This window comes from Gopherus evgoodei, chromosome 20 (assembly GCF_007399415.2).
Source record: "Gopherus evgoodei ecotype Sinaloan lineage chromosome 20, rGopEvg1_v1.p, whole genome shotgun sequence".
NCBI lineage: Eukaryota > Metazoa > Chordata > Testudines > Testudinidae > Gopherus > Gopherus evgoodei.
In genome coordinates, this window is record NC_044341.1 from 9409875 (window position 1) to 9433487 (window position 23613).

The 23613-nt window shown below is 45.7% G+C and overlaps 2 protein-coding genes across 5 annotated transcripts; both read right to left on the reverse strand.

The window, feature by feature from the left end:
- Positions 1-4386: 4386 nt before the first annotated feature.
- On the reverse strand, positions 4387-10283 carry PAQR7 (progestin and adipoQ receptor family member 7). 2 transcript variants are annotated; one of them, XM_030538678.1, is made up of 3 exons: positions 10137-10283; positions 8259-8373; positions 4387-5949 (listed from the first exon to the last, which is right to left on the reverse strand). In XM_030538678.1, the coding sequence occupies exon 3, from the start codon at positions 5904-5906 to the stop codon at positions 4848-4850; it is 1059 nt and encodes a 352-aa protein (XP_030394538.1). In that variant the 5' UTR covers positions 5907-5949; positions 8259-8373; positions 10137-10283; the 3' UTR covers positions 4387-4847. The 2 variants fall into 2 exon arrangements, with proteins under 2 accessions (XP_030394538.1, XP_030394537.1); XM_030538677.1 differs by lacking the exon at positions 8259-8373.
- Positions 10284-16115: 5832 nt separating this feature from the next.
- STMN1 (stathmin 1) lies at positions 16116-21950 on the reverse strand. 3 transcript variants are annotated; one of them, XM_030539269.1, is made up of 5 exons: positions 21849-21950; positions 19435-19504; positions 18486-18658; positions 17339-17530; positions 16116-16897 (listed from the first exon to the last, which is right to left on the reverse strand). In XM_030539269.1, exons 2-5 carry the CDS (start codon positions 19445-19447, stop codon positions 16829-16831), a joined length of 447 nt encoding a protein of 148 aa, XP_030395129.1. In that variant the 5' UTR covers positions 19448-19504; positions 21849-21950; the 3' UTR covers positions 16116-16828. The 3 variants fall into 3 exon arrangements, with proteins under 3 accessions (XP_030395129.1, XP_030395132.1, XP_030395130.1); XM_030539272.1 differs by lacking the exon at positions 21849-21950 and adding an exon at positions 21779-21800; XM_030539270.1 differs by lacking the exon at positions 21849-21950 and adding an exon at positions 20310-20780.
- Between the last annotated feature and the right edge of the window lie 1663 nt (positions 21951-23613).

Genomic DNA, 23613 nt, shown 5'->3' on the forward strand with positions numbered 1-23613 from the left:
GAGAGGGCTACAGGCATCGTTATAAAGCAACACCTACCCCATTGCCCTAAGTCTGTGGAAGCATTTACCCCACTAAAGCCCAAGTCATCAACATTATTCTGTATCAACAAGCCGCACGCCACTTTTACAACAGCCACAAGGCCCTAACAAATGGCACAGCTGCTCAGACAGCCTCCGTAGCAATCTTGAAGCATAACCCCATAGTTACCAACCTCTGTTATCCCAAAACCTGAGCTAAGGGTTGGACCTTGCTCTGCACTCAGGAGGGTAAACTCAGGCACAGATGAACTGATCAGGCGGGGGAGGGCTCCAAAGTCAAGGACTCTTCACTGAAAATGCTTTGAGCCCAGCAACTCCTCTCCAGCCTGGATCCAGACCTAGGGGCTCAGCAACAGGCTGAACTTGACCCAGTCAATGGGAGTTGTGGGCGTGCAGAATGGCACTGGCTCCGGCCATTAGGCACCACACAGGGCTTTACAGGTGGCCACCTAAGACAGCAGAGGCAAGTGGTGCTAGCAAGGCAACTGAGCCTCAGTAGTGTAACTCGTCACTCTTATTTTTACTCTTGCCTCCTTCGGGGATTAAAAAAAACCCCAAAGTTAACATGCAGTTCCTTGGGCCAAAGATGCAATGCGTGCGTAAGAGCAGCAGGAATGAATGGCCTGCAGTATAAACAATGATGCGCCAGTAACATCTGCTCTGAGACGTACCAGCTGGAGCAAGGGGGCTGAATCCACAGAGCGTTTTGGCAGCAGAAGAGCCTGATCGTACACAGAGGCTGCAGATGGATCAGGACAGGAGAGGCATCATCGCCTCAAAGGGCAAGGAGCTTAGGATCCATGAAAGTGTTTAATTGAACATCATGACCTGGGAACATCCCACACCAAAGCTCAGACCCAAATACCCTCAACATTTAGGGGATAGTTGAAACCTGCACTCACATCTGGGCTTGAATTTTACATGTTCCCCCACTTTTATACCTAGCCCAAATATGCCCAAACTAGGGGGCTGTTTGAAATCTGGCTCCTAATTTTCATGGGCCTATTTCCAGTTGCAACAGGCCTGAAGATAAACTGCACAAGCTTTGCTGTGCTGCATTCAGTCCTGCTCCTCCTGGGACTGCTTGGCCCTTCAACACAATAAAACCAATCCCATATGCTGCCCTGTCTGAGGCAAGCAGCAAACATGTTGCAAGTGAGAAGATATAGTCCCCATCAGAGGAGGCACCGGCCTGCCCGTGGTGCTGCAGCAGGTCTTACAGTGGAAGCTCAGAGCATTAGAGACATTGCTCACACTTGTCAGATCTTGTTCTTCTTGTTGCGCTAACATCTCCTCTGTGGCTGACCAATTAATCCTACAAGGAGGCGTTCAGCAACACAAACTCTGCTGCCAGCAAGCACATGTGCAACTAAACAAAGATCCATCTCAGCCCTGCTCCTCTCAGTAGAGGTTTGGCCGGAGGTGTGGCAGCAGGATCAGACTCCCAGGGCTTCTTTCAAAGCCCACCAGGCTATTGTCTACCTCTAGGCATTCCCTTCCCTGAGTCTTTCCAAGGTGACAAGTACCCAAGTGTTTGCAAATTAGTTAAATAATTGTCAAGGAAGCAAAGCTTTTAAATATGAGTGATCTCTTGTGAAGTACAAATCTTTCCTGACCATCGGTGCTAGGCCCTACCTTTCACCCCAAACCAGGCAGTCCAGTCGGGGGACATCACCACATCTTGGGCTGATAATCCACATTGCCTGATCTAGTCTATTCATATGACATATTAAATATTTTAATAGTTTAAACAAACTAGAAATTGGTCCAAACCAAAGCTCATCCAGACTTTGAGACTGGTCCCTATTGCTGTCACAAGTTGAATCAAAATCCTAGATCCAAACACACCTAAACATTGGAGAAGTTCAGAGCCGGATCCTTCCCCATGTTTGGGAGGCACACGGGTATTAGTTTGTTGCCATTCTAAAATCTTTGGGGCAGCGAAATCCTGGATCCCCAAATAAAGTAAAGATAAACTAGAATTCAAACTACATCCTAAGGCTTTTTGTGTATCAATAGAGGAATACAATATTTACATTCAGAAAACACCACCTACCAAGAGGACAAGCTTTAAGGGGAACTGAAGTCAACTGGCTTGCTCAAACTCTGTATTGTTCATGCTGGTGTGAAACTCCCTCACTTCAGGATTTTAGGACCAGAGAGGAACCCTTCAAGTGGGTTGTGGGGGACACAGAGCTGGTGAAGCCACGCCTCTCCCACTTGAAAGGAGAGGGAGAGAAGAGAGGCACTGACGCCTGTTAATTATATGATTCTCTAATCATTTTTAACATTTACACAGTGTCTTTCATCTTCAAAGCACTTTACACACATTAAACCGCCATAAGAGTTTAGCATCTGAGCCAGAAAAGTCCATTGGGAGCTGCAAGGGCTCAGCACCTCCCAGGATCTGCTCCCGGCTCCTTGCTTAGGTAAAAGTGGCAGAACAGAAATGCACTAATCAAATAACTTTAAATATGTGGGTTGTGCATCTTAAAGTCAGTTGGTCCGGTGAGCACAGCTATGCTTTTTTACAAAGCTGTCTCATTAGCCATTAGAGCTCGCCAATGAAATCTGGGTAGCTTTAAGAACTATGTGTATGGCCAATGCATTTTAAAGCTATTTAAAATACTGTCTACTTGCCAGAACTTGAATTAGGCCCTGAGAGGTCTGTGATTCCTTCTGCAGCCCTAACTACGCAAACCAGATCAGGCAGCTGGATTCTTTACATTGCAGTAGGTGCCAGCCCCTGGAAATGACAGCGTTCTGACACCACTTTTCAGTGACTGCTCTTAAAAATGATTTCAGGTAAACCTTAGACAGGGCAGAACATTTATTTTTTACCCTGGTTATTGAAAACCATCTTCAGGAGCAGCTGAAGTAACCAGGTTCCTGAAACCCTTTCAGACTGGACAGAGTGAGAAAGCAATTTCAGGACTTGGTCGATTTCGTCACTGTGGTCAAGGTCTTAGTCTAGATCAGTGAGGGCAGCAGAGGAAAGAGAAACCGGGGGAAGGAGGGGCTGGAATGAGCTCAGGTCCTGGCAGGAACTGGAACCAATTAAGTCTAGATTCAAATCAGTTGTTTTAAACTTTTCTGTTCACCCCACCTCCCCAGCTGCCCTTCCCACCTCCCAGGCCAGAATCTTGGATCATCTTTACCTCGGCTTTCTTTCTCCTGTATAGCCTTCTTGCTAAATCTCAATCACTGCTTTGTCACTAACATCAGCCCTTTTTCATTCACCTGAATCCCCCTGCCTTTGAACACAATCATCTTCGCCTCACTAGTCTGTCCCAAAAGCTGCTGCTGAAGTCATCTTCCTGCCCTCCACCACACTCCAGCTGCTTCAGCTCAGCCCCCACCCCCACCTTGAATCTTTCCCATCTCATGACACATTGAATCTAGGCTCCTTGTACTCACCAATCTCGCCCCCCACCTATCTCTCACTGCTCGCATGTCCCCTTCTTTCTGCTCCTTTTCCCACCTGCAGATTCACCTCTGCATTCATGCGCCCCCTGTGCCTGGGACACACTCTGGCTATGTTTACAGAAGTGTCTCTCTTTACCACTGTTGCCAATGCTGGTGTAGCGACAGTGGTGGCAGCTGTAGTATAGACTCACCGCCAGTGTTTTTATCACCCAAATCAGGTCTGCAAGCCACAGTGGTTAAAACACCAGTGTTTCATTTACAGAAGCACTCACATTATTGCTACCTGCAATGGAACTGCACCAGTGGTAGCAACAGAAGGAATTTTTAGGGGTACAGGACCAGTACAGACAAAGCTTCCCTCTTCTCAGTGGCCTACTGGCCTCTTTTCTCCTTCAGATCCCACTTAGAAACCCATTTCTTCCAGCTATCCTTCCTCCCTTCTCCTCTTCATCATTACTGATAACCTCCTCCCCTCTCTAGACAGGGCCTTGTCTTCAGTGTATCTTGTCTTATTTAGATAATAAGGGCAGGCCACATGTCTTTCGCTGTGTGTAAAGTGCCACGTAAAGTTACTGTGCTATATAAAGTGACCTGAACAGAAAAAAAATGTTTGTCTTGTCCCCTCGTTTGCTTTCCTGCAACATGTAAAGCCAAGTTGGACTTGTTTTTTCTGTCTTAACTTCCACCTGAGAAATATCAGGAATGTCAGAGCTGGCCACTCCTGCTTTTGCTAGAAGACTCAGGGTATGGCTACACTTGAAACTTCAAAGCAAGTGTGAGTGTGATCGCAGCGCCAGCACTGGGAGAGAGCTCTCCCAGCACTGCACGTACTCCATATCCTCATGGGGTTTAGCTTGCAGCCCCGCTCCCAGCGCTGCGGCACTGTTTACACTGGCGCTTTACAGTGCTGTATCTTGCAGCGCTCGGGGGGGTGTTTTTTTCACACCCCTGAGCGAGAAAGTTGCAGCGCTGTAAAGCACCAGTGTAGCTAAGGCCTCACTGAGGATCCCAGCTGTGCAAGTCATCTCAGCCCGTAGATGTCAGGGCAGCCGGATGCATATTTAGCAAAGAGAGCGTTGCTCCCAGCTCTTCATTGAGGCCTTTTGAAAACAGGACCTGAAGTTCTAAGGCAGAAAATAAGCAGAAAAAGAAAATGTTTTAACCCTTATACACACATACAGCTTTCCAGGTCTTCTTTATACATCATAAAAAACCCCAAAGAGCACAAACTCCCAGTATTTTCCCTTTGCAGATCACTTAACAGTAGCACATTTCCAAGCATTCCATCACTCTTTACACTGCAGTCCACAGCCAGATTGTTATGGTGGCATCCCCTCAAGCAGCCAGGATGGGAGAAATCAGGAGCATTCCCTCCACAGCTTTCATTCTCCTTTGCAGTTCAGTTTGCACTTCACTTTGCTGGTCATATAAGCGGCAGTGAGGAGGCAGCAGGCTACGGTGAAGAAGCACAGGGCGGAGAAATTGTGAGTCTGGTCACCGTGCAGACTGGTGTAAATCTCTCTCCTTGACTCATAGTCCAGAGCCACTGCCTGCACCTGGGCCAGGGTGCACAGCACCAGAAACACGTGGAAAATCTGATGCCCCTGCCCAAAGAAGTGACATTTCCCAGGAAACCATTTCTCTGGATAAGGGTAAGAGAAGAAAAAAGCACTGATAAGGAAAAACAGCACCTGGCATTTGTGGTATAAAAGGGCTGGATCTGCCTGCTCGGAAGGCTGAGCTGTATAGAGCCGGTGAATTACTGGGCTAATATCTAGAGCATAAGCCAGGCCCAAGGGCATTTCCTGACACAGCCTGCTCAGATGGCGAGGAAGCTGGTGGTATCTATACTTAGCATAACAGGAACCTGCACAGGATAACCACGCTAGCAAAACAGCCCCCGGCATGTAAAACCCCATGATCCTTGCATGCCAATCTGGCTCGATGGCATAGTAGTAATGCACCAAGGCACTGCTGTACTGGTAAATGGCTACTCCCACATAGTCCATGAAAAAGAAGCTGTAATGCCAGAACTCCGATTTGGCCTGGAGGAGGTGAGCCAACGTGCTGAAGGTTAGGTAGGTGATAGAAGCAATGACAATGATGAACAGGGGATGGGCATGAGGATCGCTCACAAAATCCACCGTTTGGGAAAGCCGCCGGAACCTCAGCAGCAGGATCAGAGCAGCCACGAGGTGAGTCCAGACGTTGACAGCTTCGTTGTGCTGCTGGAAAAGCGTCAAGAAGTAATACTTCCAGGTCTGGTTGAGGGGTCTGTAGCCAGTGTGAATGTAAGGTTTCCAGAAGACCTTAGGCACATCTGAGGTGCTCACGGTGCAGGGAGACGAGGGGAACGCCATTTCCAGCAGCCTGGGGACCTGCCAAAGCTGCTGCACGTTAATGAAAAGGCGGGTAAGTTTTTCCGGGACAATGGTTGCCATGACAAGGAGACCTGTACACTCAATTGCTGCCAAGCAAGCAAACCTTCATGAAGAGAAGAAAGGGAAATTTAGTCTGGTTTCAAAAGCAGCATTATAGGAGATCAACATGTAGGATTCATTTTGTGTGTGTGTGTGTGTTTGTTAAATCCTAGCAGATCTGCTTATCAGAGATAATGTTCTCCTGACATTTACAAGTAAGAATGAAAAGTAGCATGGAGGGGGTTTTTTTGTTTGGGTTTAAACACTATTATTTGTATTACAGCAGGGCCTAGAGGCCACAAGCAAGTTTGACCCCATTGCGCCAGGTGCTGTAGAAATATGCAATGAATGACAGTTCCTGCTCCTATGAGCTTAGAAAGCAAAAACGGCAAGACATAACAGGAGGAGGAGATAAGTGAGTGGGAGGGGGTGAGGATGATGGGATAATGCCTACATATAGTAGGTGGTGCCCAGTTCTTAGCCAGTGATCACAAATCTTCACCTGCTTAGCCAGTAGCGGGTTGTGATGGCCCAAGCCCCAACATCCTAGACAAACTTGTAACTCAATTAGTTACATTCCACCACCCAACCCCCCTGCCTCCAAATGGGATTCAGCATCCCCCTTCACTCCCTGTCCTAAATGCTTGCATAGTGATGCTGTGAGTTGTTAAACAGCTGGTGTGTTCCACCTCAGAGGGGGCTGCATTTTAGAGTCGGTAAAGTGTTCTAAGTCTTAGCTGCTTTTTGCAGCTCTTAATTTTCCATATGGCCTTATAAAAACACTAGTTACAAAACACAGATAGTCTAAACACATCATTTAGCTTCTCTTACACATTCTGTGGGAGCAAACTGTTATGTAGTTGCAGTCTACTCAGAAACTACTGTCCCTGAGGAGACAAAAACCAGACTTCTTGGCTCCTTTTACCGCATTCACTTCATTGGAAGTGTATTAAGAAGACCCTCTTCTAGGCTAGGGCGTTTTTTTAAAAAATGTGTCTACCCCAACTCAACTTGCTAAAGTCCTGTTTAAACACAAAGTTCAAACTCTATTCCAGGCCCAGTGCAACTGGGCGCTTTAGATTTACTCTTACATTTCAGACATGAAACCATTGGAACAGCTCAGGATACATCTATACTGTGGTAAGAAACCCACAGCACCGAGTCTTATAGCCCAGTAGGGTTGTCAACTTTGGTGGGATGCATTCCTAGAGTTTTCATCACGACATGATCTTTAATTAAAGATTAATGTTTAATGCCTGGCGACTCCAGGACAACCCTGGGGGGGTTGGCAACCCTAAGCCCAGGTCAGCTGACTAGGTCTTGTGGCGCTAAAAACTGCAGTATAGACATTTGGGCTCAGGCTGGACCCTGGGCTCTAAGACCATCCTCATTCTTGGGGGGGTCTCAGAGCCTAGGCTCCAGCCTGAGCCTGAACATCTACACTGCGATTTTATAGCTCTGCAGCCTGAGCCCTGGAAGCCCAAGTCAGCTGACCTGGACCAGCTGTGGCCATGACACAGGTCTTTTGACACAGGGCAAATGTACCCTTAGACAAGGTTGGGGCATTATTTATTAGTATTACTGACCTTCTATCATTACTTCTACAAATGAAATCGATACATGGCCCCCCCATGCTGATATCTGAAGATGAACCACACGCATTCAGACAAAAAGATTGCTTACTGCTCAGCTTCTACACTGCATCCCTTTCCCCCACTGTCTGTCCAGAAGATTATTTAGATTGTAAAATCCTTGAGGCAGGGACTGTTATTCTAGGTTTGTTCAGCAATTAGCACAATGAGATCCAACTCTGTCCAAATATGACAGAACAAGGAGCAATGGTCTCCAGTTGCAGTGGGGGAGGTTAAGGTTGGATATTAGGAAAAACTTTTTCGCTAGGAAGGTGGTGAAGCACTGGAATGGGTTACCTAGGCAGGCGGTGGAATCTCCTTCCTTAGAGGTTTTTAAGGTCAGGCTTGACAAAGTCCTGGCTGGGATGATTTAGTTGGGGGGTTGGTCCTGCTTTGAGCAAGGGGTTGGACTAGATACCTCCTGAGGTCCCTTCCAACCCTGATATTCTATGATTTTATGATTCTTGGTTGGGCCCACTAGACCCCACTGTGATACTGAAAAAATAAACTTGGGGACAAAATAATATTTCCTAGTCTTTGCAGCTCTGATTAGTGCGGAAATCACATTGTATAAAATAATTCCAGGGTTCGAGACAGAAAACTCTTGGGGAGGTTTGGTAAAAAACTCAAGCCTTGTCTGCACTGAGAATATGTCCTGATTCCAGCCGTCAGTGTAGCTGCACACCAGTGCAAACCCCAGGTGGAGACAAGGAAAGCTACAATTTGCATGGGTATTGCTTACCCAGCTCCAAACTATATTGGTGGATGGGTGGTTCATCAATTGCTGGAATCGGTGCAAATTCCCTGTGAAGCTAAAGCCCCACTTTGCTACATTTTAGGAGAAACTTCTCCAGGATCTACAAGGCAATACAGAAATATTTATCTGAAGCAGTGGTAGTGCTTGCTAGACATAAGCACTCTAAGTATTTGCTTAGGTTCCCCAGCAGCTCAAGGGCTCCCCGATTTAGTATTACACCCAAAGTACCATTAATCTTATTTAACGTGGACTTGTTAACACAAGTGTGTTAGTATGTGTTGTGTTGGTATATTTTTTGGTTTGTGGAAACAATGCACTTACTATTTTTTAGTGGGGGCGGTGAGAAGGACCCAAAAATATTCCTGTAAGTTAGCATCACCTCTGATTCAGAGCTTTAACAGTAGCAAGGCAATATTTCATTCACTCTCTGACCTTCCAAGTGGCCAAACAAAACAGAAGATAGGAAACAGATAGCAGCTTAAATCAGGCAGCCCCAAGACTGGTTTGAGCAGCGCTTTCACTAGTGAACTTCTTACAACATAGTGGGAGCGAAGAAATAATAAGGGCCCTGTATAGGAAAATACGAGTCCCATTTACACTCTTAATCAAGAATACCTACAGATCTAACTAGATTGCAACAGTGCTGCACCAAATACCCAGGTCACCTCCAAGCGTGCAATAGTGCCATAAACTAACTCTCCCACGATGTATCCCTGACGCATATTGAGTAGCACTTACACCGGTAGTCCAATAGAGTGCTATTTAATGTAAAGCTTGCAGCATCTGGCCCTCAATCTTTACGTGCTTGTGTATACACATGTAAACATCCTGTTAAAAGCACAAATAAAAGTGGGTTTATTTTAAATGTCAGTCACTATGTGGTTTCTTTTAAACTGGGGCAGGATCAGCAAAACTCATTTCAGTTGCTGGCTTAAACTCATTGTGCCATGTAGGGATCAATTTCACCTCAACTGAATTTTTATCTTATTTCTAAAAGTTCTGAAAAACTTTTATCTGACAGGCAGAAACTGATCCAACCAGAGCTGTGATTTTTTTTTGTACTTGGTGTCTAGGACTGTAGGGGAGGGAAAGCTCAGTGGTTTGAGCATTGGCCTGCTAAACCCAGGGTTGTGAGTTCAAGCCCTTCAGGGGACCACTTAGGGATCTGGGGCAAATCAGTACTTGGTCCTGCCTAGTGAAGGCAGGGGGCTGGACTTGATAACCTTTCAGGGTCTGCTCCTGTGAGATAGATATATCTCTAAAATTTATGTACAAAGGGATACATTGTGCCAGTGTAAATCCAGCATAGCTCCACTAAAGTCAATGGGCATTCAGCCAAAGTACTGAGAGCAAACTCTACTCACCCCATATACCAGGCTTCCTTTATGTGCCATATATTAGGGGCCTCCAAAAGGCTCAGGGAAATGGGGTTTCTGAGAATTTCCTAATATTAGGGTCTGCCCAGGGGTATGCAGTGCCAGGGCTCCCCAGCAGTATCCAGGTACCCCTGAGAGATCTCTAGCTATTGGGGTTTCCACACAGGGTACCTCATTTTCTAGTACCCTAAGGTTTTAAGAACTGGGGTCCCCTACAGTAGATTCCTATGATGAAGGATGCCCCATGGTGTGCCCTATAGCTCCCCTAAAGGCTCTGGGGATCTCAGGGGTTTGTAGTGTTCGGGAGGTACCCAGCATACTGGCTCCCCAAGCAAACAAGGTGCTGGGGTCTCAGAGGTGCCCAGCACAAGGCTACTCCTAGTTCTCAGGGGTCCCCAGTACCGTGCGCTCCTGGCACTGCCCCCAAATCCCAGCCCCGACCACCCTCCCTAAACAGCTCAGTCCCTGCCTTGCCCCGTTCAGGTACCTGCGAAGCTCGAATTCCCCCGGCCCGTGTCCGATGCTCCTGCCTCTGGCCCGCCCTAGTCCCAGTGGCACCACGTAGAGAGGGGAAGGAAGGGGCTCCCCAGCCCGCCAGGGCCGCTCCTCTGCAGCGGCCGCCTCTCCACGCAGACCCGCCTCATCTGCTTCCCTTCCCCACCCATCTGGCAGGGCCGCCTGTGCCTCTGCAAGCCAGGGACCAAGCCGCTGCAGCGAGGCAGCTGCGCCCTCTGGAGGCCGTAGAGACCTGAAGCTAGGGCAGCTGGGCGGGTGAGATGCCCCTGCGGGGGGCGAAATGGGGCTGTAAAGGGGGAGATGCCAGGAGCAGAGGGTGGCAGGAGAGGGCTGCGGGGAAGAGCCGACCCCAGCTCTCCCTTTTCCTGCTCGGACAACTAATTGCCCTAAGAAATTATTTTAAAACCAGCAGTTTTCATCCCAGCCTCAGGGTCTAAATCTGCCTTGATCAGGCATGGGGGAAAAGGAGCGTTTCTAGAAGTCAGAGTATTTAAATGTTGCAGAATGGGGACGGGATTTAAGATCCTTGAACCCTTCCCCTCTGCCCATGGCTAGCAGCCCCAGCAGCCTGTATTTTCTCCTTGAAAACGAAGTGACCACTGCATTATTACTGACACCTCCTTGTTGTCAAACAGGCAGCTTCCAAAATCTAGTGAGGGGCACTTGCCTGCCACATGAACACACACTTCTCCCACCCTCTCCAATGGCAACCCCCGTCTGGATCCTTCTCAAAACCTTGGCAATCTCCCACCTTTCCCAGCCCAGATGAGCTATCACATTACAGCAGTGGCTTTTCTGGAACCCAGTATGTTGCAGCAAACTCTTTTCACTGGGTTTTAAAATATTTATTAAAATGTATGACTATTGTCTTTACATGGCGATCAACATCCAATCACACTGGTGTAGCTTCGGATCAAGATTTAAATAGGCGCACTCCCAGGGACAACTGCCTTTCTGCACTGGTTCCTCAATAAAATATAACTCTAAGGTGTGAGCCTTAGCACTTTCCTGCAAATTCCCTGCTGTTTTCATGGCACAGCACTATTTGCATCCATGTCACCAGGCACTCCTCTATAAAACAGGGTTAGTAATATCACACAAGTGGGTTATGAAGTTTTACTCATTAATGTCAGTAAAGAAACTTCAGGTGACATAAGAGTTGACAAAGGTTTTGTCTATTGTTTGGTCTTCTGATTCTTCATGGTTTGGTGTCAGTTTCATCAAACAGGCATCAGGGATCAGTGGAATATCAGACTGCTGTATCTCTGATCTGAATTCATCCCCAAATGGCCTCTCACCTCTCCCTATTTCAGACATTTCACCTTGATACCCCACCTGTTTCTGCCATGAAAAACACTTTAGTAGGACTATTAACATTTGCCAGTATCTGCGAGATCAGTGTTAGAAGTGCCCAGTGCATCCGGGTACCATTAAAAACCATTAATGAAACAAAAGACCTTCAAAATAGACTCAGGTATGGAGGATGTGAAAAGTGACCCACAGAGAATCTTTAAAAATTTGGCTTGTGAATCTTTTTTTGCTTCTTATTGATGGATAAACAGCTGAGTTTTTGTTTTTTGACTTTGGAAATATCAGAAATGTCAAGTCTGGTCTTCTCTGGTGTTGTCAAAAAATTTATTGGATGCCTCAGAGAATGTGTATTTTACACTGAAACACCTTAACTTACCTTGAAGGGTTGGGAATGTTCCTTTAACAAAGACATCCTTTCTCCAAAATGTATATTAGTTAAACAGGTTAAATAGTTAAAGAGGTGTTACCCTTGAAAAAAATGTTTTAAAAGTATGATTAAAAATTCCCTCCCTTCTCATTTGCTCAGCTTTCATTCTCTGGACTTATAATTTCACCAGATCTCCAATCATACTAGATCCATCTAGTGCAGACGGAACCTGGATTTCTATTTCTATTAGGAAAAAACTCCTTCTAGGTCTTCTTTATACATCATAAAGAGCAAAACAAGGTACAGCCCCCTTTTTTCCCCCTTCACAAGTAATCTTTAACATCATTTAAAATTCAGTCAAAAGCCAGCCTAGACAGGTAATTCTTACCTGCCAAATGCAGACTCTGGGGCAGTAGCTCTCAAGCTTTCCAGACTACTGTACCCCTTCAGCAATCTGATTTGTCTTACATACCCGCAAGTTTTGCCTCACTTAAAAACTACTTGCTTACAAAATCAGACATAAATATACAAGTGCACACAGCACACTGTTACTGAAAAATTGCTGACTTTCTAATTTTTCCCATATAATCAAAATATATCAGTTGGAATATAAATATTGTACTTACATTTCAGTGTATAGAGAAGTGTAAACAAGGCATTGTATTAAATTTTAGTTTGTACTGACTTTGCCAGTGCTTTTTATAAACTAGGCAAATATCTAGATGAGTTGATGTACCCCCTGGAAGACCTCTGTGTATCCCCAGGGGTACACATACCCCTGGTTGAGAACCACTGCTCTAGGGGAATGGCCAAAGAAAAGGTTCCCGCAATATCCTCAATTATGAATACTCAGCCATCTATCCTGGAGAAGTAGGAACAATAGCAAGTATGTCAAAGCCATTTATAAAGGAGCATAATCTTTCCAACTGGGTTGCAGACCATTTGGGGCTCTCTAACTCATAGCTAGAGCCCCTGTGTAATCCATGATTTGGTGGCTATGGAATTCACCCCTTGATGCATAATTTTGCTAAAGAATCTGAGCTTGCATTTTTTAAAAAATGATCTTTGTAGCACTCATTATTGCAAACATAACCCTGAAAACCTGAACAGAATAAGGCTTATCTACACAGGGAAGTAGCTATTCTGTACTACCTCCCCCTGTGGATGCTTATTCTGCAGTGTCTTTATATAGTGTAGCTTAAACCACTTTGGGAGTGCAATAAGCTGAACATGCAAAGTCACTTGTGGAATAAGAGTGTGCACACTGGGAACCAGTGTAGAATAACCATCATGTTTTAAATTCACACCCTAACTTATTTTGCAATAGCTTCTCAGTGTAGACAAGCCCTAGGCCTGTATCAATGCAGTGACGTCTTCCAGAGTCTGCGGACAACTTGTATCAATATCTGAAAGAGGTGAACTGGCCTGTTCATCTGAAATGAGTTAACTCTAAAACCTAAAGATGACATTTTAAATCCCAACATGGTTAACTATTTCACAGATTGCTGTAGCAAAAACATCCAGCTAATGCAGTGGTTCTCAAACTTCTGTACTGGTGACCCTTTCACGTACCAAGCCTCTGAGTGTGACTTCCCCCTTACAAATGAATACTTTTAAATATATTTAACACCATTATAAATGCTGGTGGCATAGCAGGGTTTGGGGTGGAGGCTGACAGCTTGCGACCCCTCATGTAATAACCTCACGACCCCCTGAGGAGTTCCAACCCTCAGTCTGAGAACCCCTGGTCTAATGTATTTATTCTACAATCCCAAATTGTCATCCATACCAGTGAAGGGGTCAACCCCAAATGTCCCCCATCCACATGTCTAGCTTCCCCTAACAATTTCTATGATGTAATTGGACATTATCAATGCAAAAATCTGTGGTATATTGAAAACTAAAATACGAGAGGGCAGCATAAAATAAACAACATGGGAGCTTATAATAATGGCTATATTCATTTTCATAGTTACTCCAATAAAAAATGTATCACAGCCTTTTCCCACTTCTCAAGCCACAATTCTTCTAATATGGACCCAATGATTATTATATAGCTTTGTAGTTTCATAGGTGCTAAGGCAAGAAGAGAGCATTAAATCATCTAGCATGACCTCCTGTATACTACACACAATTAATTTTCAGTTATTACCTGTAATAAGCCCAGTAACTTGGGTTTGGCTAAAGCATATCTTGCAGACAGGCATCATCTTGAGCTGAAGACATCAAGAGATGGAGAATCCACTCTCCCTTGGTAATTGGCTCCACTGGTCAGTCACCATCACTGTGAAAAAGCATGCCTTATTTCTAACTTGAATTTGTCTCTTAAAGCCTGGTGCTCTTTACAGGCTGGCTGGCCAGCCTTTCACTTTTACCTCTGATGTCTTCTCCCTTCATTTCTCTCCCCTCATCTAATCTGTTCCATCCCCTCTCTCTCTCTCTGTACTCCATTACTTCACTTTCCCCCTCACTTGCTGTGTCATCCTCTCAATTCCTTGGTCCCTCATGTTTTAATTCCCTCCTCAAATTCCTTTATTACCCTTCTTTAAAGATCCTTTCTTCCACCAGTCTCCTCAAGATGGAATGAAACTAGTTCAGCCATATCCCCCTTGTGTTGTTCCTTTTGGATATAACAGGATCAGGGTTAGGTGTGACCAGATCTTTAGAGATGGCTCCAGGGCCCATCTGGCAACCTACTATAGGACATAATGTTGAGGTTTTAGTTGGCGGTGCTCTTCACAGCATGGTGCTAGGCTGCTGACAAGGTGGCGTTTTTTCCCTAGCTGAGACAAAAATCAGTGTGATGAGTACTTTGGGATCCTCTGACTTCTTCCCCCCCCCCCCCCCAAGAGTGGTGTAAATGCAGCATAGTGTATATCATGAGAGATACGCTAGGCTCGTAGCTGCCAGATCTAGAGTTCATTTCTAATTGGCACTGCTACATGATCTCAGATAAGTCACTTTGCCTCTGCTTCTGTCCTGTCCCCTCTTGTATTCTTAAGTCCCCCCCACCCCCATTGATGGAGTAGCACCCCACAATACCTGGACTAAATATGCAGATTAGATTCTTGATCTGATCAGATCTGACATTATACATGTAGCAGCTAGGAGGAGCCCCTGTCATTGACCAGAGTCTCACTGTTCCAGATATCGTACAAACATTGCACAAAACTAGTCCACATTCAGAAACAAGGTTTCCATATTAACAGCCCCCAGAAAACTAGAGCAGCAGCTTGGCATTCAGGTCAGCAATTTAAAAAACTATATCCCTGGCTCAGCTATCACGCCATCCTCAGGACATCAGATGCCCTGTGACTTTTATTCCCATAAAGTGGAACTGGATTGCAAAGTAACTGTTGCAACAAGACTAAACAATAAGAGCAACAAATTAAAAAATGATGTCCAATTTTGAGCCCTCAGCTGTTTTGGCAGTGCTGACCATCCAAACTTCCAGCTGAAGTCAGTGGGAGCTGTTAGTACTCAGGGCCTCTGAAAGTCCAGCATTAACGGTCTCACGTTTGCTACCTGTATCATCTCCCCCCACCTTGCCTCTTACAAGCTTCAGTGGTAAGAGTACATGATGGCAAGCCATTCAGTGGGTACTCCTGTATTTAGCTAGAAACGTTCTCTGGGATAGATTATAGTACAAGCCTGAGTAACGGGCGTCTCAGTTAAAGAATGAATCCTACCTATGTCTAGGTTGGGGACTTTATAGTCAAATAGCAACTGACCTCATAATTAGCAGTATACATTCACAAGTGTCTACAAGATCCTCCTAGACTCCTTCACTTTAGAAGGAAAGCTACTGAGCTAAGTGAAATAATGGCCTCTCTCCAATTAGACTGGCACGAATTGAATCAAATAGAGACAACACATGCTAGCTAACAATAATTAAGGAAGTAGAGTTTTGGGGAATTTTGTAAGGACAGTGACAGAAGTTGGGTGCTTATCTCTCCCTTAAGTTCTAACTACTGTTAGAGTTAGAATAAACTATTTTTTACTCACAAAAGTATAGCTCCTCTTAGTGGGTAATAAGTGTAGACTGCACTGTACCAGTTTCTATACATGGGAAGTACTGGAAGTCTCAATAAGATGCCCATTTTTAAATTTAAACCTGTTTGTTGTTGGATTAGGGAAGTGTAAGAACTGTGTCAAGTCTGAAATCACCATTTCCTCTAAAGTTTCTCCACAAAGCTGCATAGTGACAATTGGATCGCTCTCTTAATGTTTCCAGAAAAGTTGTTTTTAACATAAAAAGTCAGATTACAGTCATGTGGTAACAAGGATTTATTTGTTGAAGTATCAGTGTCCAGAGGGAGGTGGTTCTGAATGGTTTAAACAAGAACCATAACAGCTGACAACTGCTTGAGGTGCCACAACAAAGCACTTATTGTAAGATTTAGACAATGAAGACAGCTCTAGGGAAAAGGATGCCATACAGTATATCCAGTAGCTGGGTGTAAGAAAAAGTGCTGCTTCAGGCTTTTCTTTAAAGAAGGTCTGTTTTTAGACAGTCATCTATAAAGTTGGATTTTGTTAATATACTGTCATACCAGTTCCAGAAATAGTTCACTTGTGATAATAGCACTGTGCAGCTTTATTAAGTCAGTCAGTTACAGTAGTATCATATGAGACTGGGACAGAGTCAGATTTTGAAGTGTAACATATTCAGCATGGAATAGTATACTACATATTCCTTTCACAAACATGTCTTACAGAGCTTATATAGTACCAGCCATCAGTCCAGTAGCAAGTGCACTGGAGTAGAAAAGGATGCAACAAGAAGATAGCTACACTGGGAAAGACAACACTTTAGAAAAAGTGAAACATGTAAGATCTCCCCTTTAGTCCCCAAAGCAAGCGTACAGTTTGGAACTAACTATCCAGCTCTACATCATTGTTTTAGAAATTCAACAAAAAACCCACTGGCCAATACAGTCTTTGGATATTTAGGGGAGGGGGAAGAGTCATTTTCCAGAATGAAGTCAGTCAGTTTCGTTCTCACCAGGTTCTTTGCCTTCTTTGTTCTTTCGTACTTCTTCAATATGCTTGTCCTGAAGAAAGGAAAGGTAATTGAGCGATTAGTTGTATGAATTAATCTACTAAAGAAACCAAGGCTCTAGGTTTGTAGCAGCACTCATGCCTACACTTCAGCTGCCACATCTTCCAATTCCACCTTCACATCTGACCCCCAACTGATGGGATAAACTGTAGCATATGCCACGGTTTTGAAGATCAGTGACTTCCTGCTCCCTTTTTTAAAGTGCATAAATTCCCTCCTGTCCCTCTTCAGGAGAATTACTATAGGTCTTTTGGGGATTTAATAAGATAATCCTCTTTAGTGTGGAGACTGACCAAAAGATACACCCCAAGACCTCCAGATGTCTATTTAGACAATTACCCCACTCTGCCATTAGTGGTTATGTTTAGTTGGTTAGCATAGAAAAGAACATAAACGAGTTCTTCCCAAATGGGAATTAGAACTCTACACCTACTTTCTCCCTCAAGCGCTCCAGTTTAGCAGCCATTTGTGCCTCTCTGTTTTCTTTGTTAGCTTCCATTTTGTGGGTCAGCTTCTCTTCTGCCATTTTGCTGAAGTTATTATTTTCTTCAATTGCTTTCTGAAGCACTTCTTTTTCATGCTCTCGTTTCTCAGCTAATTGCTTCAAGACTTCTGCTTCATGAGACTAACAAGATAGACCATGCATGTTTAGACATAAGACAGATGAACTATATAGCAAGGTACCCAATCGTAGTCGTCTACATTGAGACAACATAACGTTTTCTACTGACTATTTCATTTGTGACTGTAGTCTTAACATATATTAGAAACAAATCCCCAGTGCTTTCCTCCTCCACTTGCCCAGATTCCATCACAGTTGAGTACACAAGAAAATACGTTCTTGCACTTAAGTATAAGAATCTGGTAAAGAGATCACTTCTGAAAGAAAAAGGGCACATAGCCGCCAAGTTTTCTGGATGATTCTATCCTCCTCCAGTCACTGTATATTTTAGCATAAACCCATGGACACTAGAGACTATGCAAATATCAGATGTTATGTTTATGCTAAAAAGCATTTGCATTTATCACTCTCCTAATTATTATAATTAGAAATTTGAAGTTGTGTCTCAACAGCAGGTCCCATGTCAAGTCTAACTTTCAACCATGTACTTCATATCAGGAGTTTCAGGGATTTACTAGTAGCCAGATTTTTCTGGGAGAAGGAGTCCAAGACTTTCCTCATGAAGTAAGAGGTAGGAAAAGAATTAGATGGAAGACCAGCTTTCAGTAAGCTTTAGGAGATCACAGAGTAACATTCTCTCTCCCTATTAAGTGTCCCACCACCCCCATGTTTCGGGCAACCCTTTGGGACTGAAGTTCAGGTCTTGCAGATATATTTAACACAACTGAGTAAGAGCTTTAGAAATTCTACTGCAAGCCATTTAACAAGCAAACATTCTCCTGCTCTTTTGCAGCACCGTACTAGCATGTGAGCAGCTGGCTGGTTGTCCAAACTAACAAGTGCCTATATTAAGATTGAAAGTACTGCAAGTTTAGATTTATCAGGAAGAGTGTTTGTTTGTTTTTAAAAGTGAGCTTTACCTGACTGGCCCTTGTAGCTACTGTTACTTTGGATTTACCTTGCGTCTCTCTTCTGCAGCTTCCAACTTCTTCTGAATTTCTTCCAGTGAAAGATCCTTCTTCTTTGGAGGGGAGAGGGGAAATTCTGGGACTGCTTCTTTTGAACGAGGACTGAGTATTAGCTCAAATGCCTGCCCAGAGGCACGCTTTTCCAGCTCCTTCACTTGAATATCTAAAAGAATGACAAGAAACATTGGTCCTTGGAGTCAACTTAAGTGTTGGACTTTACATCATTACACTGGATTCTTAGGTTTAGATTCATGCAGGTGACTGATGAAGCAAGAGTTTAAAATAAGCAGATTAGCCTGTTTTAAGCAGCAGCATAAGCCAACAATACATTTGCTTCTTAAGTCACATAGCCACAACAGTATCTGTACAACTTTACACAATTTATCCTCACATAACATGCTAGTTAGATGAGCAAGTATCCCCACTTTATAGATGGAGAACTGAAGGACAAAGATTAAATAACTTGCCCCAGGTCCCACAGAAAGCTGTGGTAGAGCCAGGCACTGAATCCTGGTCTCCCAAGTCCCAGCACAGTGCTTTAGCTGGCAGGCCAGCCTTCCTTCCAGAACTTCAGACTATATTTCTCAGAACAGAGCACAAGTGGCTCCTAAATTCCTGCAGAACTGACTTGTCTGTTTATAGGATTTAAGGCATCACATCCACATCTTATAGTCACTTTCATCAACCATACTAGATAGCTTTCAGTTCATCTACATGCTATCTGCTACCAGACAAAGCTTTTCATGTGTTTTCACATGCATTTAATTTAAAGTTTTCTTAACCCCTGCATTAAGAGACAGAAGAATAGTACTTTGCTCAGTGCTTATTTAACATCAAAATTAGGTTAGTGAAGAAACTTCCCTTTCATTCAAAATATTTACAAATTGAGAAGATACAATACAGGAATATTCAATAAAGTGTTCTTAACACATTACATACCAGAAGAAGCCATGACTACGAAGGTAGACACCAGAAATGTGCTCTGGAAAGACTCCAATCAGTGGAACCCCTAAATAATTAATAGTCATTAATTCTTTGAGTAAATAACCATAAGAGTTCATAAAATTGCTTTACACACCAGAATGCAACTCCCATCAAAATCCCTTTGTGTTACAATAAGAGAATACTGAAGAGATATTCATTACTACAACCAGATGACCCTTGTGGTCCCATCTAACCCTATGATTTGAGAATTTGTGGCCAATTTAGGCAGTTGGAGAAGTTTCCACTATTCCAATGCCTCTAGGCCCAGTTGATTTCCTGAATATTTTCAGTCCTTGTTTGCACTTCTAAACTGCAAAGGCCGCAAGTGTTTAGTTCAATAATTTCTCCGCCCCCACAAAGGGCTACTAATCCTGCTTTTTCACCAAAAATTAAGTCATTTCATAAACTGGGGAAAGTAATGTATTCTAAATTTCAGGAGTGGCACTGTAGACAAAGGATGTGGATTCAGGACTACAGCCTGTTCCCAGTTTCAGAGAATTGCAGTGACAATTTAGGCTTAGTCAACACTATATTTAAGACTACAATGAGACAGCTAGTCATAAGACAGCTGTCTCTCAAGATACTTTAAGTTTTGGTTGTGCTTGTGCAGATAGTATAAATAAGGGAAATTTGATCCTATGGCTAGTACCTATCTACTGAAGAGAACCCAAGCCATATTATATAGCATGCTTGGAGCACAACCATTTTGTAACACTTAGCTCTTAAAGTCATTTTCCACCCAAAGATCTCAAAGCACTTTACAAACATGGACAGTATCATTATCCCCATTTTAATGTGGAAGTGGAGGCACAGAGGGGGAAGTGACTTACCCAAGGACCCAGCAGTGCAGTAACAGAGCCAGGAACAGAACTCAGATTTGAGTTCCAGTCCAGCATTCTATCCAGAGGATCCACTGGATACAGGCCAGCTACAAGTGCCTCAGTTTACCCATGTACAAAAATGAGTACAATCCCACTGATGTGGACTCTGTTTAGAATGGTTATTTAGAAGTCATTGGATGAAAAGCACTACCTGATACTCTGCACTTTTAAAGATTGACAGCTGAACCATTTTCTTTAATGCCAGATTATAATAGCCTCACTAAAATAAGAGTAGAAATAATTTCAAACCCACAAAAGCATGACTGATAGTTGAGGTCAGTGCGACAGCTATGAAGAGCTGGATAGTTAAATAGGGAAGAATAAAGCCCGATCAACAGCTACAGATGGGCAAGGACTGTAAGCCTGGAATAGTAGGGCGGGGGGGGGAACCCCCTTTGCAACAGGACAGACAGACAGGGCTCTGGAGGAGTAATGGTGGAGCAGTCCGGCTATGGGGGGAGGGGGGGAAAAGCAATCTCCAGACAGTGCGCGGTGCCAGCTGTAACTCATGGGGCGGGGCCAGGACCGGCCCAATCACAATACCGCGTACGGGACAGGCAGACGCCCCATACAGCCACTCAGAAGCCAGCGTGACGCAGGGCTCGCTTGAAGCCCCTCCCTCGGCACGCGCGTTTCGAACAGCACCGAATTCAAACCGCTGGAGAGCGCGCGCAGGGGCCAGGGGGAGGGGGCGGGGCTAACTGTAACATCCGGGCACCTGGGTACCCCCTCCCCAGCTACTCCTCCCGCCCGTTTCACCTGATAGGGTCCACCACCCTCCGCGCGCCAAAGATCCTCGCGCGGCGACCCCTTCCTCCGGGGCGCCTCCCCCCGGCTCGCCCCTGCCCTGCGAGCTACGGGCCGGATTCGGTCCCTTCCGCGCCCCTCCCCTCGCAGCGAGGCGGCCGCGGGCCCTACTAATGCACCGAGGGCGGCCGAGCTCGCTGGGCGCCGCCCCTTCCCCGCGAACAATGGCGGGGTCCTGTCAGAGGAGGGTGGGGATCGGGGAGAGCCGCCGCCGCCGCCTGATCCCATCCCCCCTCCCCCTCCGTTGGGAACCGCCCCGGCCCCCCACCACACGGCGGCGCGGACAATAGAGCTCGAGTCGGCGGGGTGGGACGCTCCCTACCCCGCCCCATTGTCTCCCACAGCCCCGTCCTCTTTGTCAGCCCCACTCCCTCCGCGGGGGGGCCGGGACCGGCCGCTCCCTTCACTCGGGGAAAGCGCGGAGCCACCGCCTCGCCCGCGCGACAAAGCGGCCGCGGCCCCTGACGGAGACTGACCCACTTCCGCGCTGCGGCGGACGCAGCCCCCATTGGCCCCGACCGTTCCCTCCAGCGCCGAACCGCAAGGGGGGGGTCCCTCCCGCGACCCCCGCCCACGGACACGGACACGCACCCTCCCTCGCAGGCACCGACCTGCTGCTTGCCCGCGCCTCCCCTGGACACCCTCCGCGCTGCTCCGTCCTGTCGCCCCTCGCTCACCCACCTGCTCCGTCCGCGCCGCTGGCCACACTCCGCTCCCAACCGACCTGCTGCACACAAAAGCGCCAAACAATGGCACGTGACCGGCCCCGCCCCGCCCCCATTGGCCGAGAGCGGCGGCACGTGTCGACCAGCGGGGGGCGGAGGGGGCTCGCGCGCCCCCCTTCGCCTGGTGCATTGTGGGAGCTATAGTCCGCAAAACAGGGCGTGGGGGGCCAATGGGGGGGTCGGGGTCGGGGCAGGTGCTGGGGCTGGCGGGGGTTGGGGGCCAGGGTCTGCCCCCGCCCGGCTCCTCCACGCGCTGCGGCACGCGCACCCCGCCTCTGCCTCACCGTCCCCACGTGTGAAATGGGGATAACGAGACTCCCTTTGTCTCCTTCTCCCAGCCCTGTCTCTGCCGGGGCTGAGCCCCGTGCTCCCTGCAACCACTCCTTGAAACCCACTTGTCCTGGGAGGATCCCAAACTCCGAGCCACGTGCCAGCCCTAGCCCTTGCAGGGTCAGCAGCAGGAAGGGGCTCCCAGGCTGTCCGGGGCTTTGTCCATCTTTCAGGAGGAAAGTGCTCGGGGCAGGGACAGATCAATGCTACAAGGTGCTGAGCGACCTCAGCTCCACCCGGGGTGCTGCAACCAAATGCCTTGCTGGGGAATTCAGTGAGAATTGAGGCTGCTCCGACCCATTTAAAAGGGGTTCTCATCACAGCAACACGCCCTATTTGTTCCTTGCGCGTTGGGCTGGGATTTAGCCTAATGAATACCTAATTCAGAGGGGAGTAGTCCAGCTTCATGGAAGATGCTACAAAAGGGCTAATTATTATATGCAACCTGCTGTAATTTGTATGAAGCCGTAAATGTACCTGTTACTTCAATGCAAGTGGAATACAGGAAAGAGAAATCCGAGTGAAACATGTGCCCCCAAAACAATTTACAATCTAAATTGTACCAAGTACCAAGAGGTAGTATAATATGATAAATCCTTTGCATTTCCATAGTATCTTTTAGACAGAGGACTCGGCATGCTTCATTGAAGCTTTCCCTAAGCCACACAACCCTGCCTGTGAAGGATGTAAATATTATTAGGGTACAATACAGTTAAAGAATGACATGCAGCCTTCACTGATGGTTGGCCAATGACTCACAGATTTGTGCAGTTACTCTGGAAACCCCTGCAGCCATTCCACTAGCCAGCTAGTCTGGTTTCTTCATCCATAATGATCGTTTTATGATTACGTACATGTAGGATGCCTTAAGAACCATCCCTATCTGTGTTAAGGGGTACATTAGGAACAATTCTGGTGCTGAGGTATTGAATTACTAAGCATAGCTAAGGGGTTCACTCCCAGACAAACTTTGAATGAACTGGCTGGGTTTTAGTGTATTCCTTAAAAATTATTTCAGTATGATTCCCTTGGTAATTTTTGTGATCCACTCATTTAAATTGCATCAAAAGTCAATATGCTTGAGAGGTAAATGACCAAGGAAGAGCAGCCTTAATGTGTTATGAGTCAAGCTCTTTATTTCAAAGGCTTTGTACCTGAATATTGAAATAGGAGGTTTTATTAAGGGCATCCACCCCTGTTGTGCATAATTTAAAAAACAAGGATTTTACACACAAAATCCCACCTTAAGGTAGGTTAATATTTTGACAGAAAACTATAAAGCTCTCAAAGCACAAATTATTTTAAACACTTTTTTCCCCCTAATCTAACGTCTATTTCCATGGAAACAGCATCCAGCAGCAGAGCTGTTAGAACTCAGTTTTCAGCTGGAT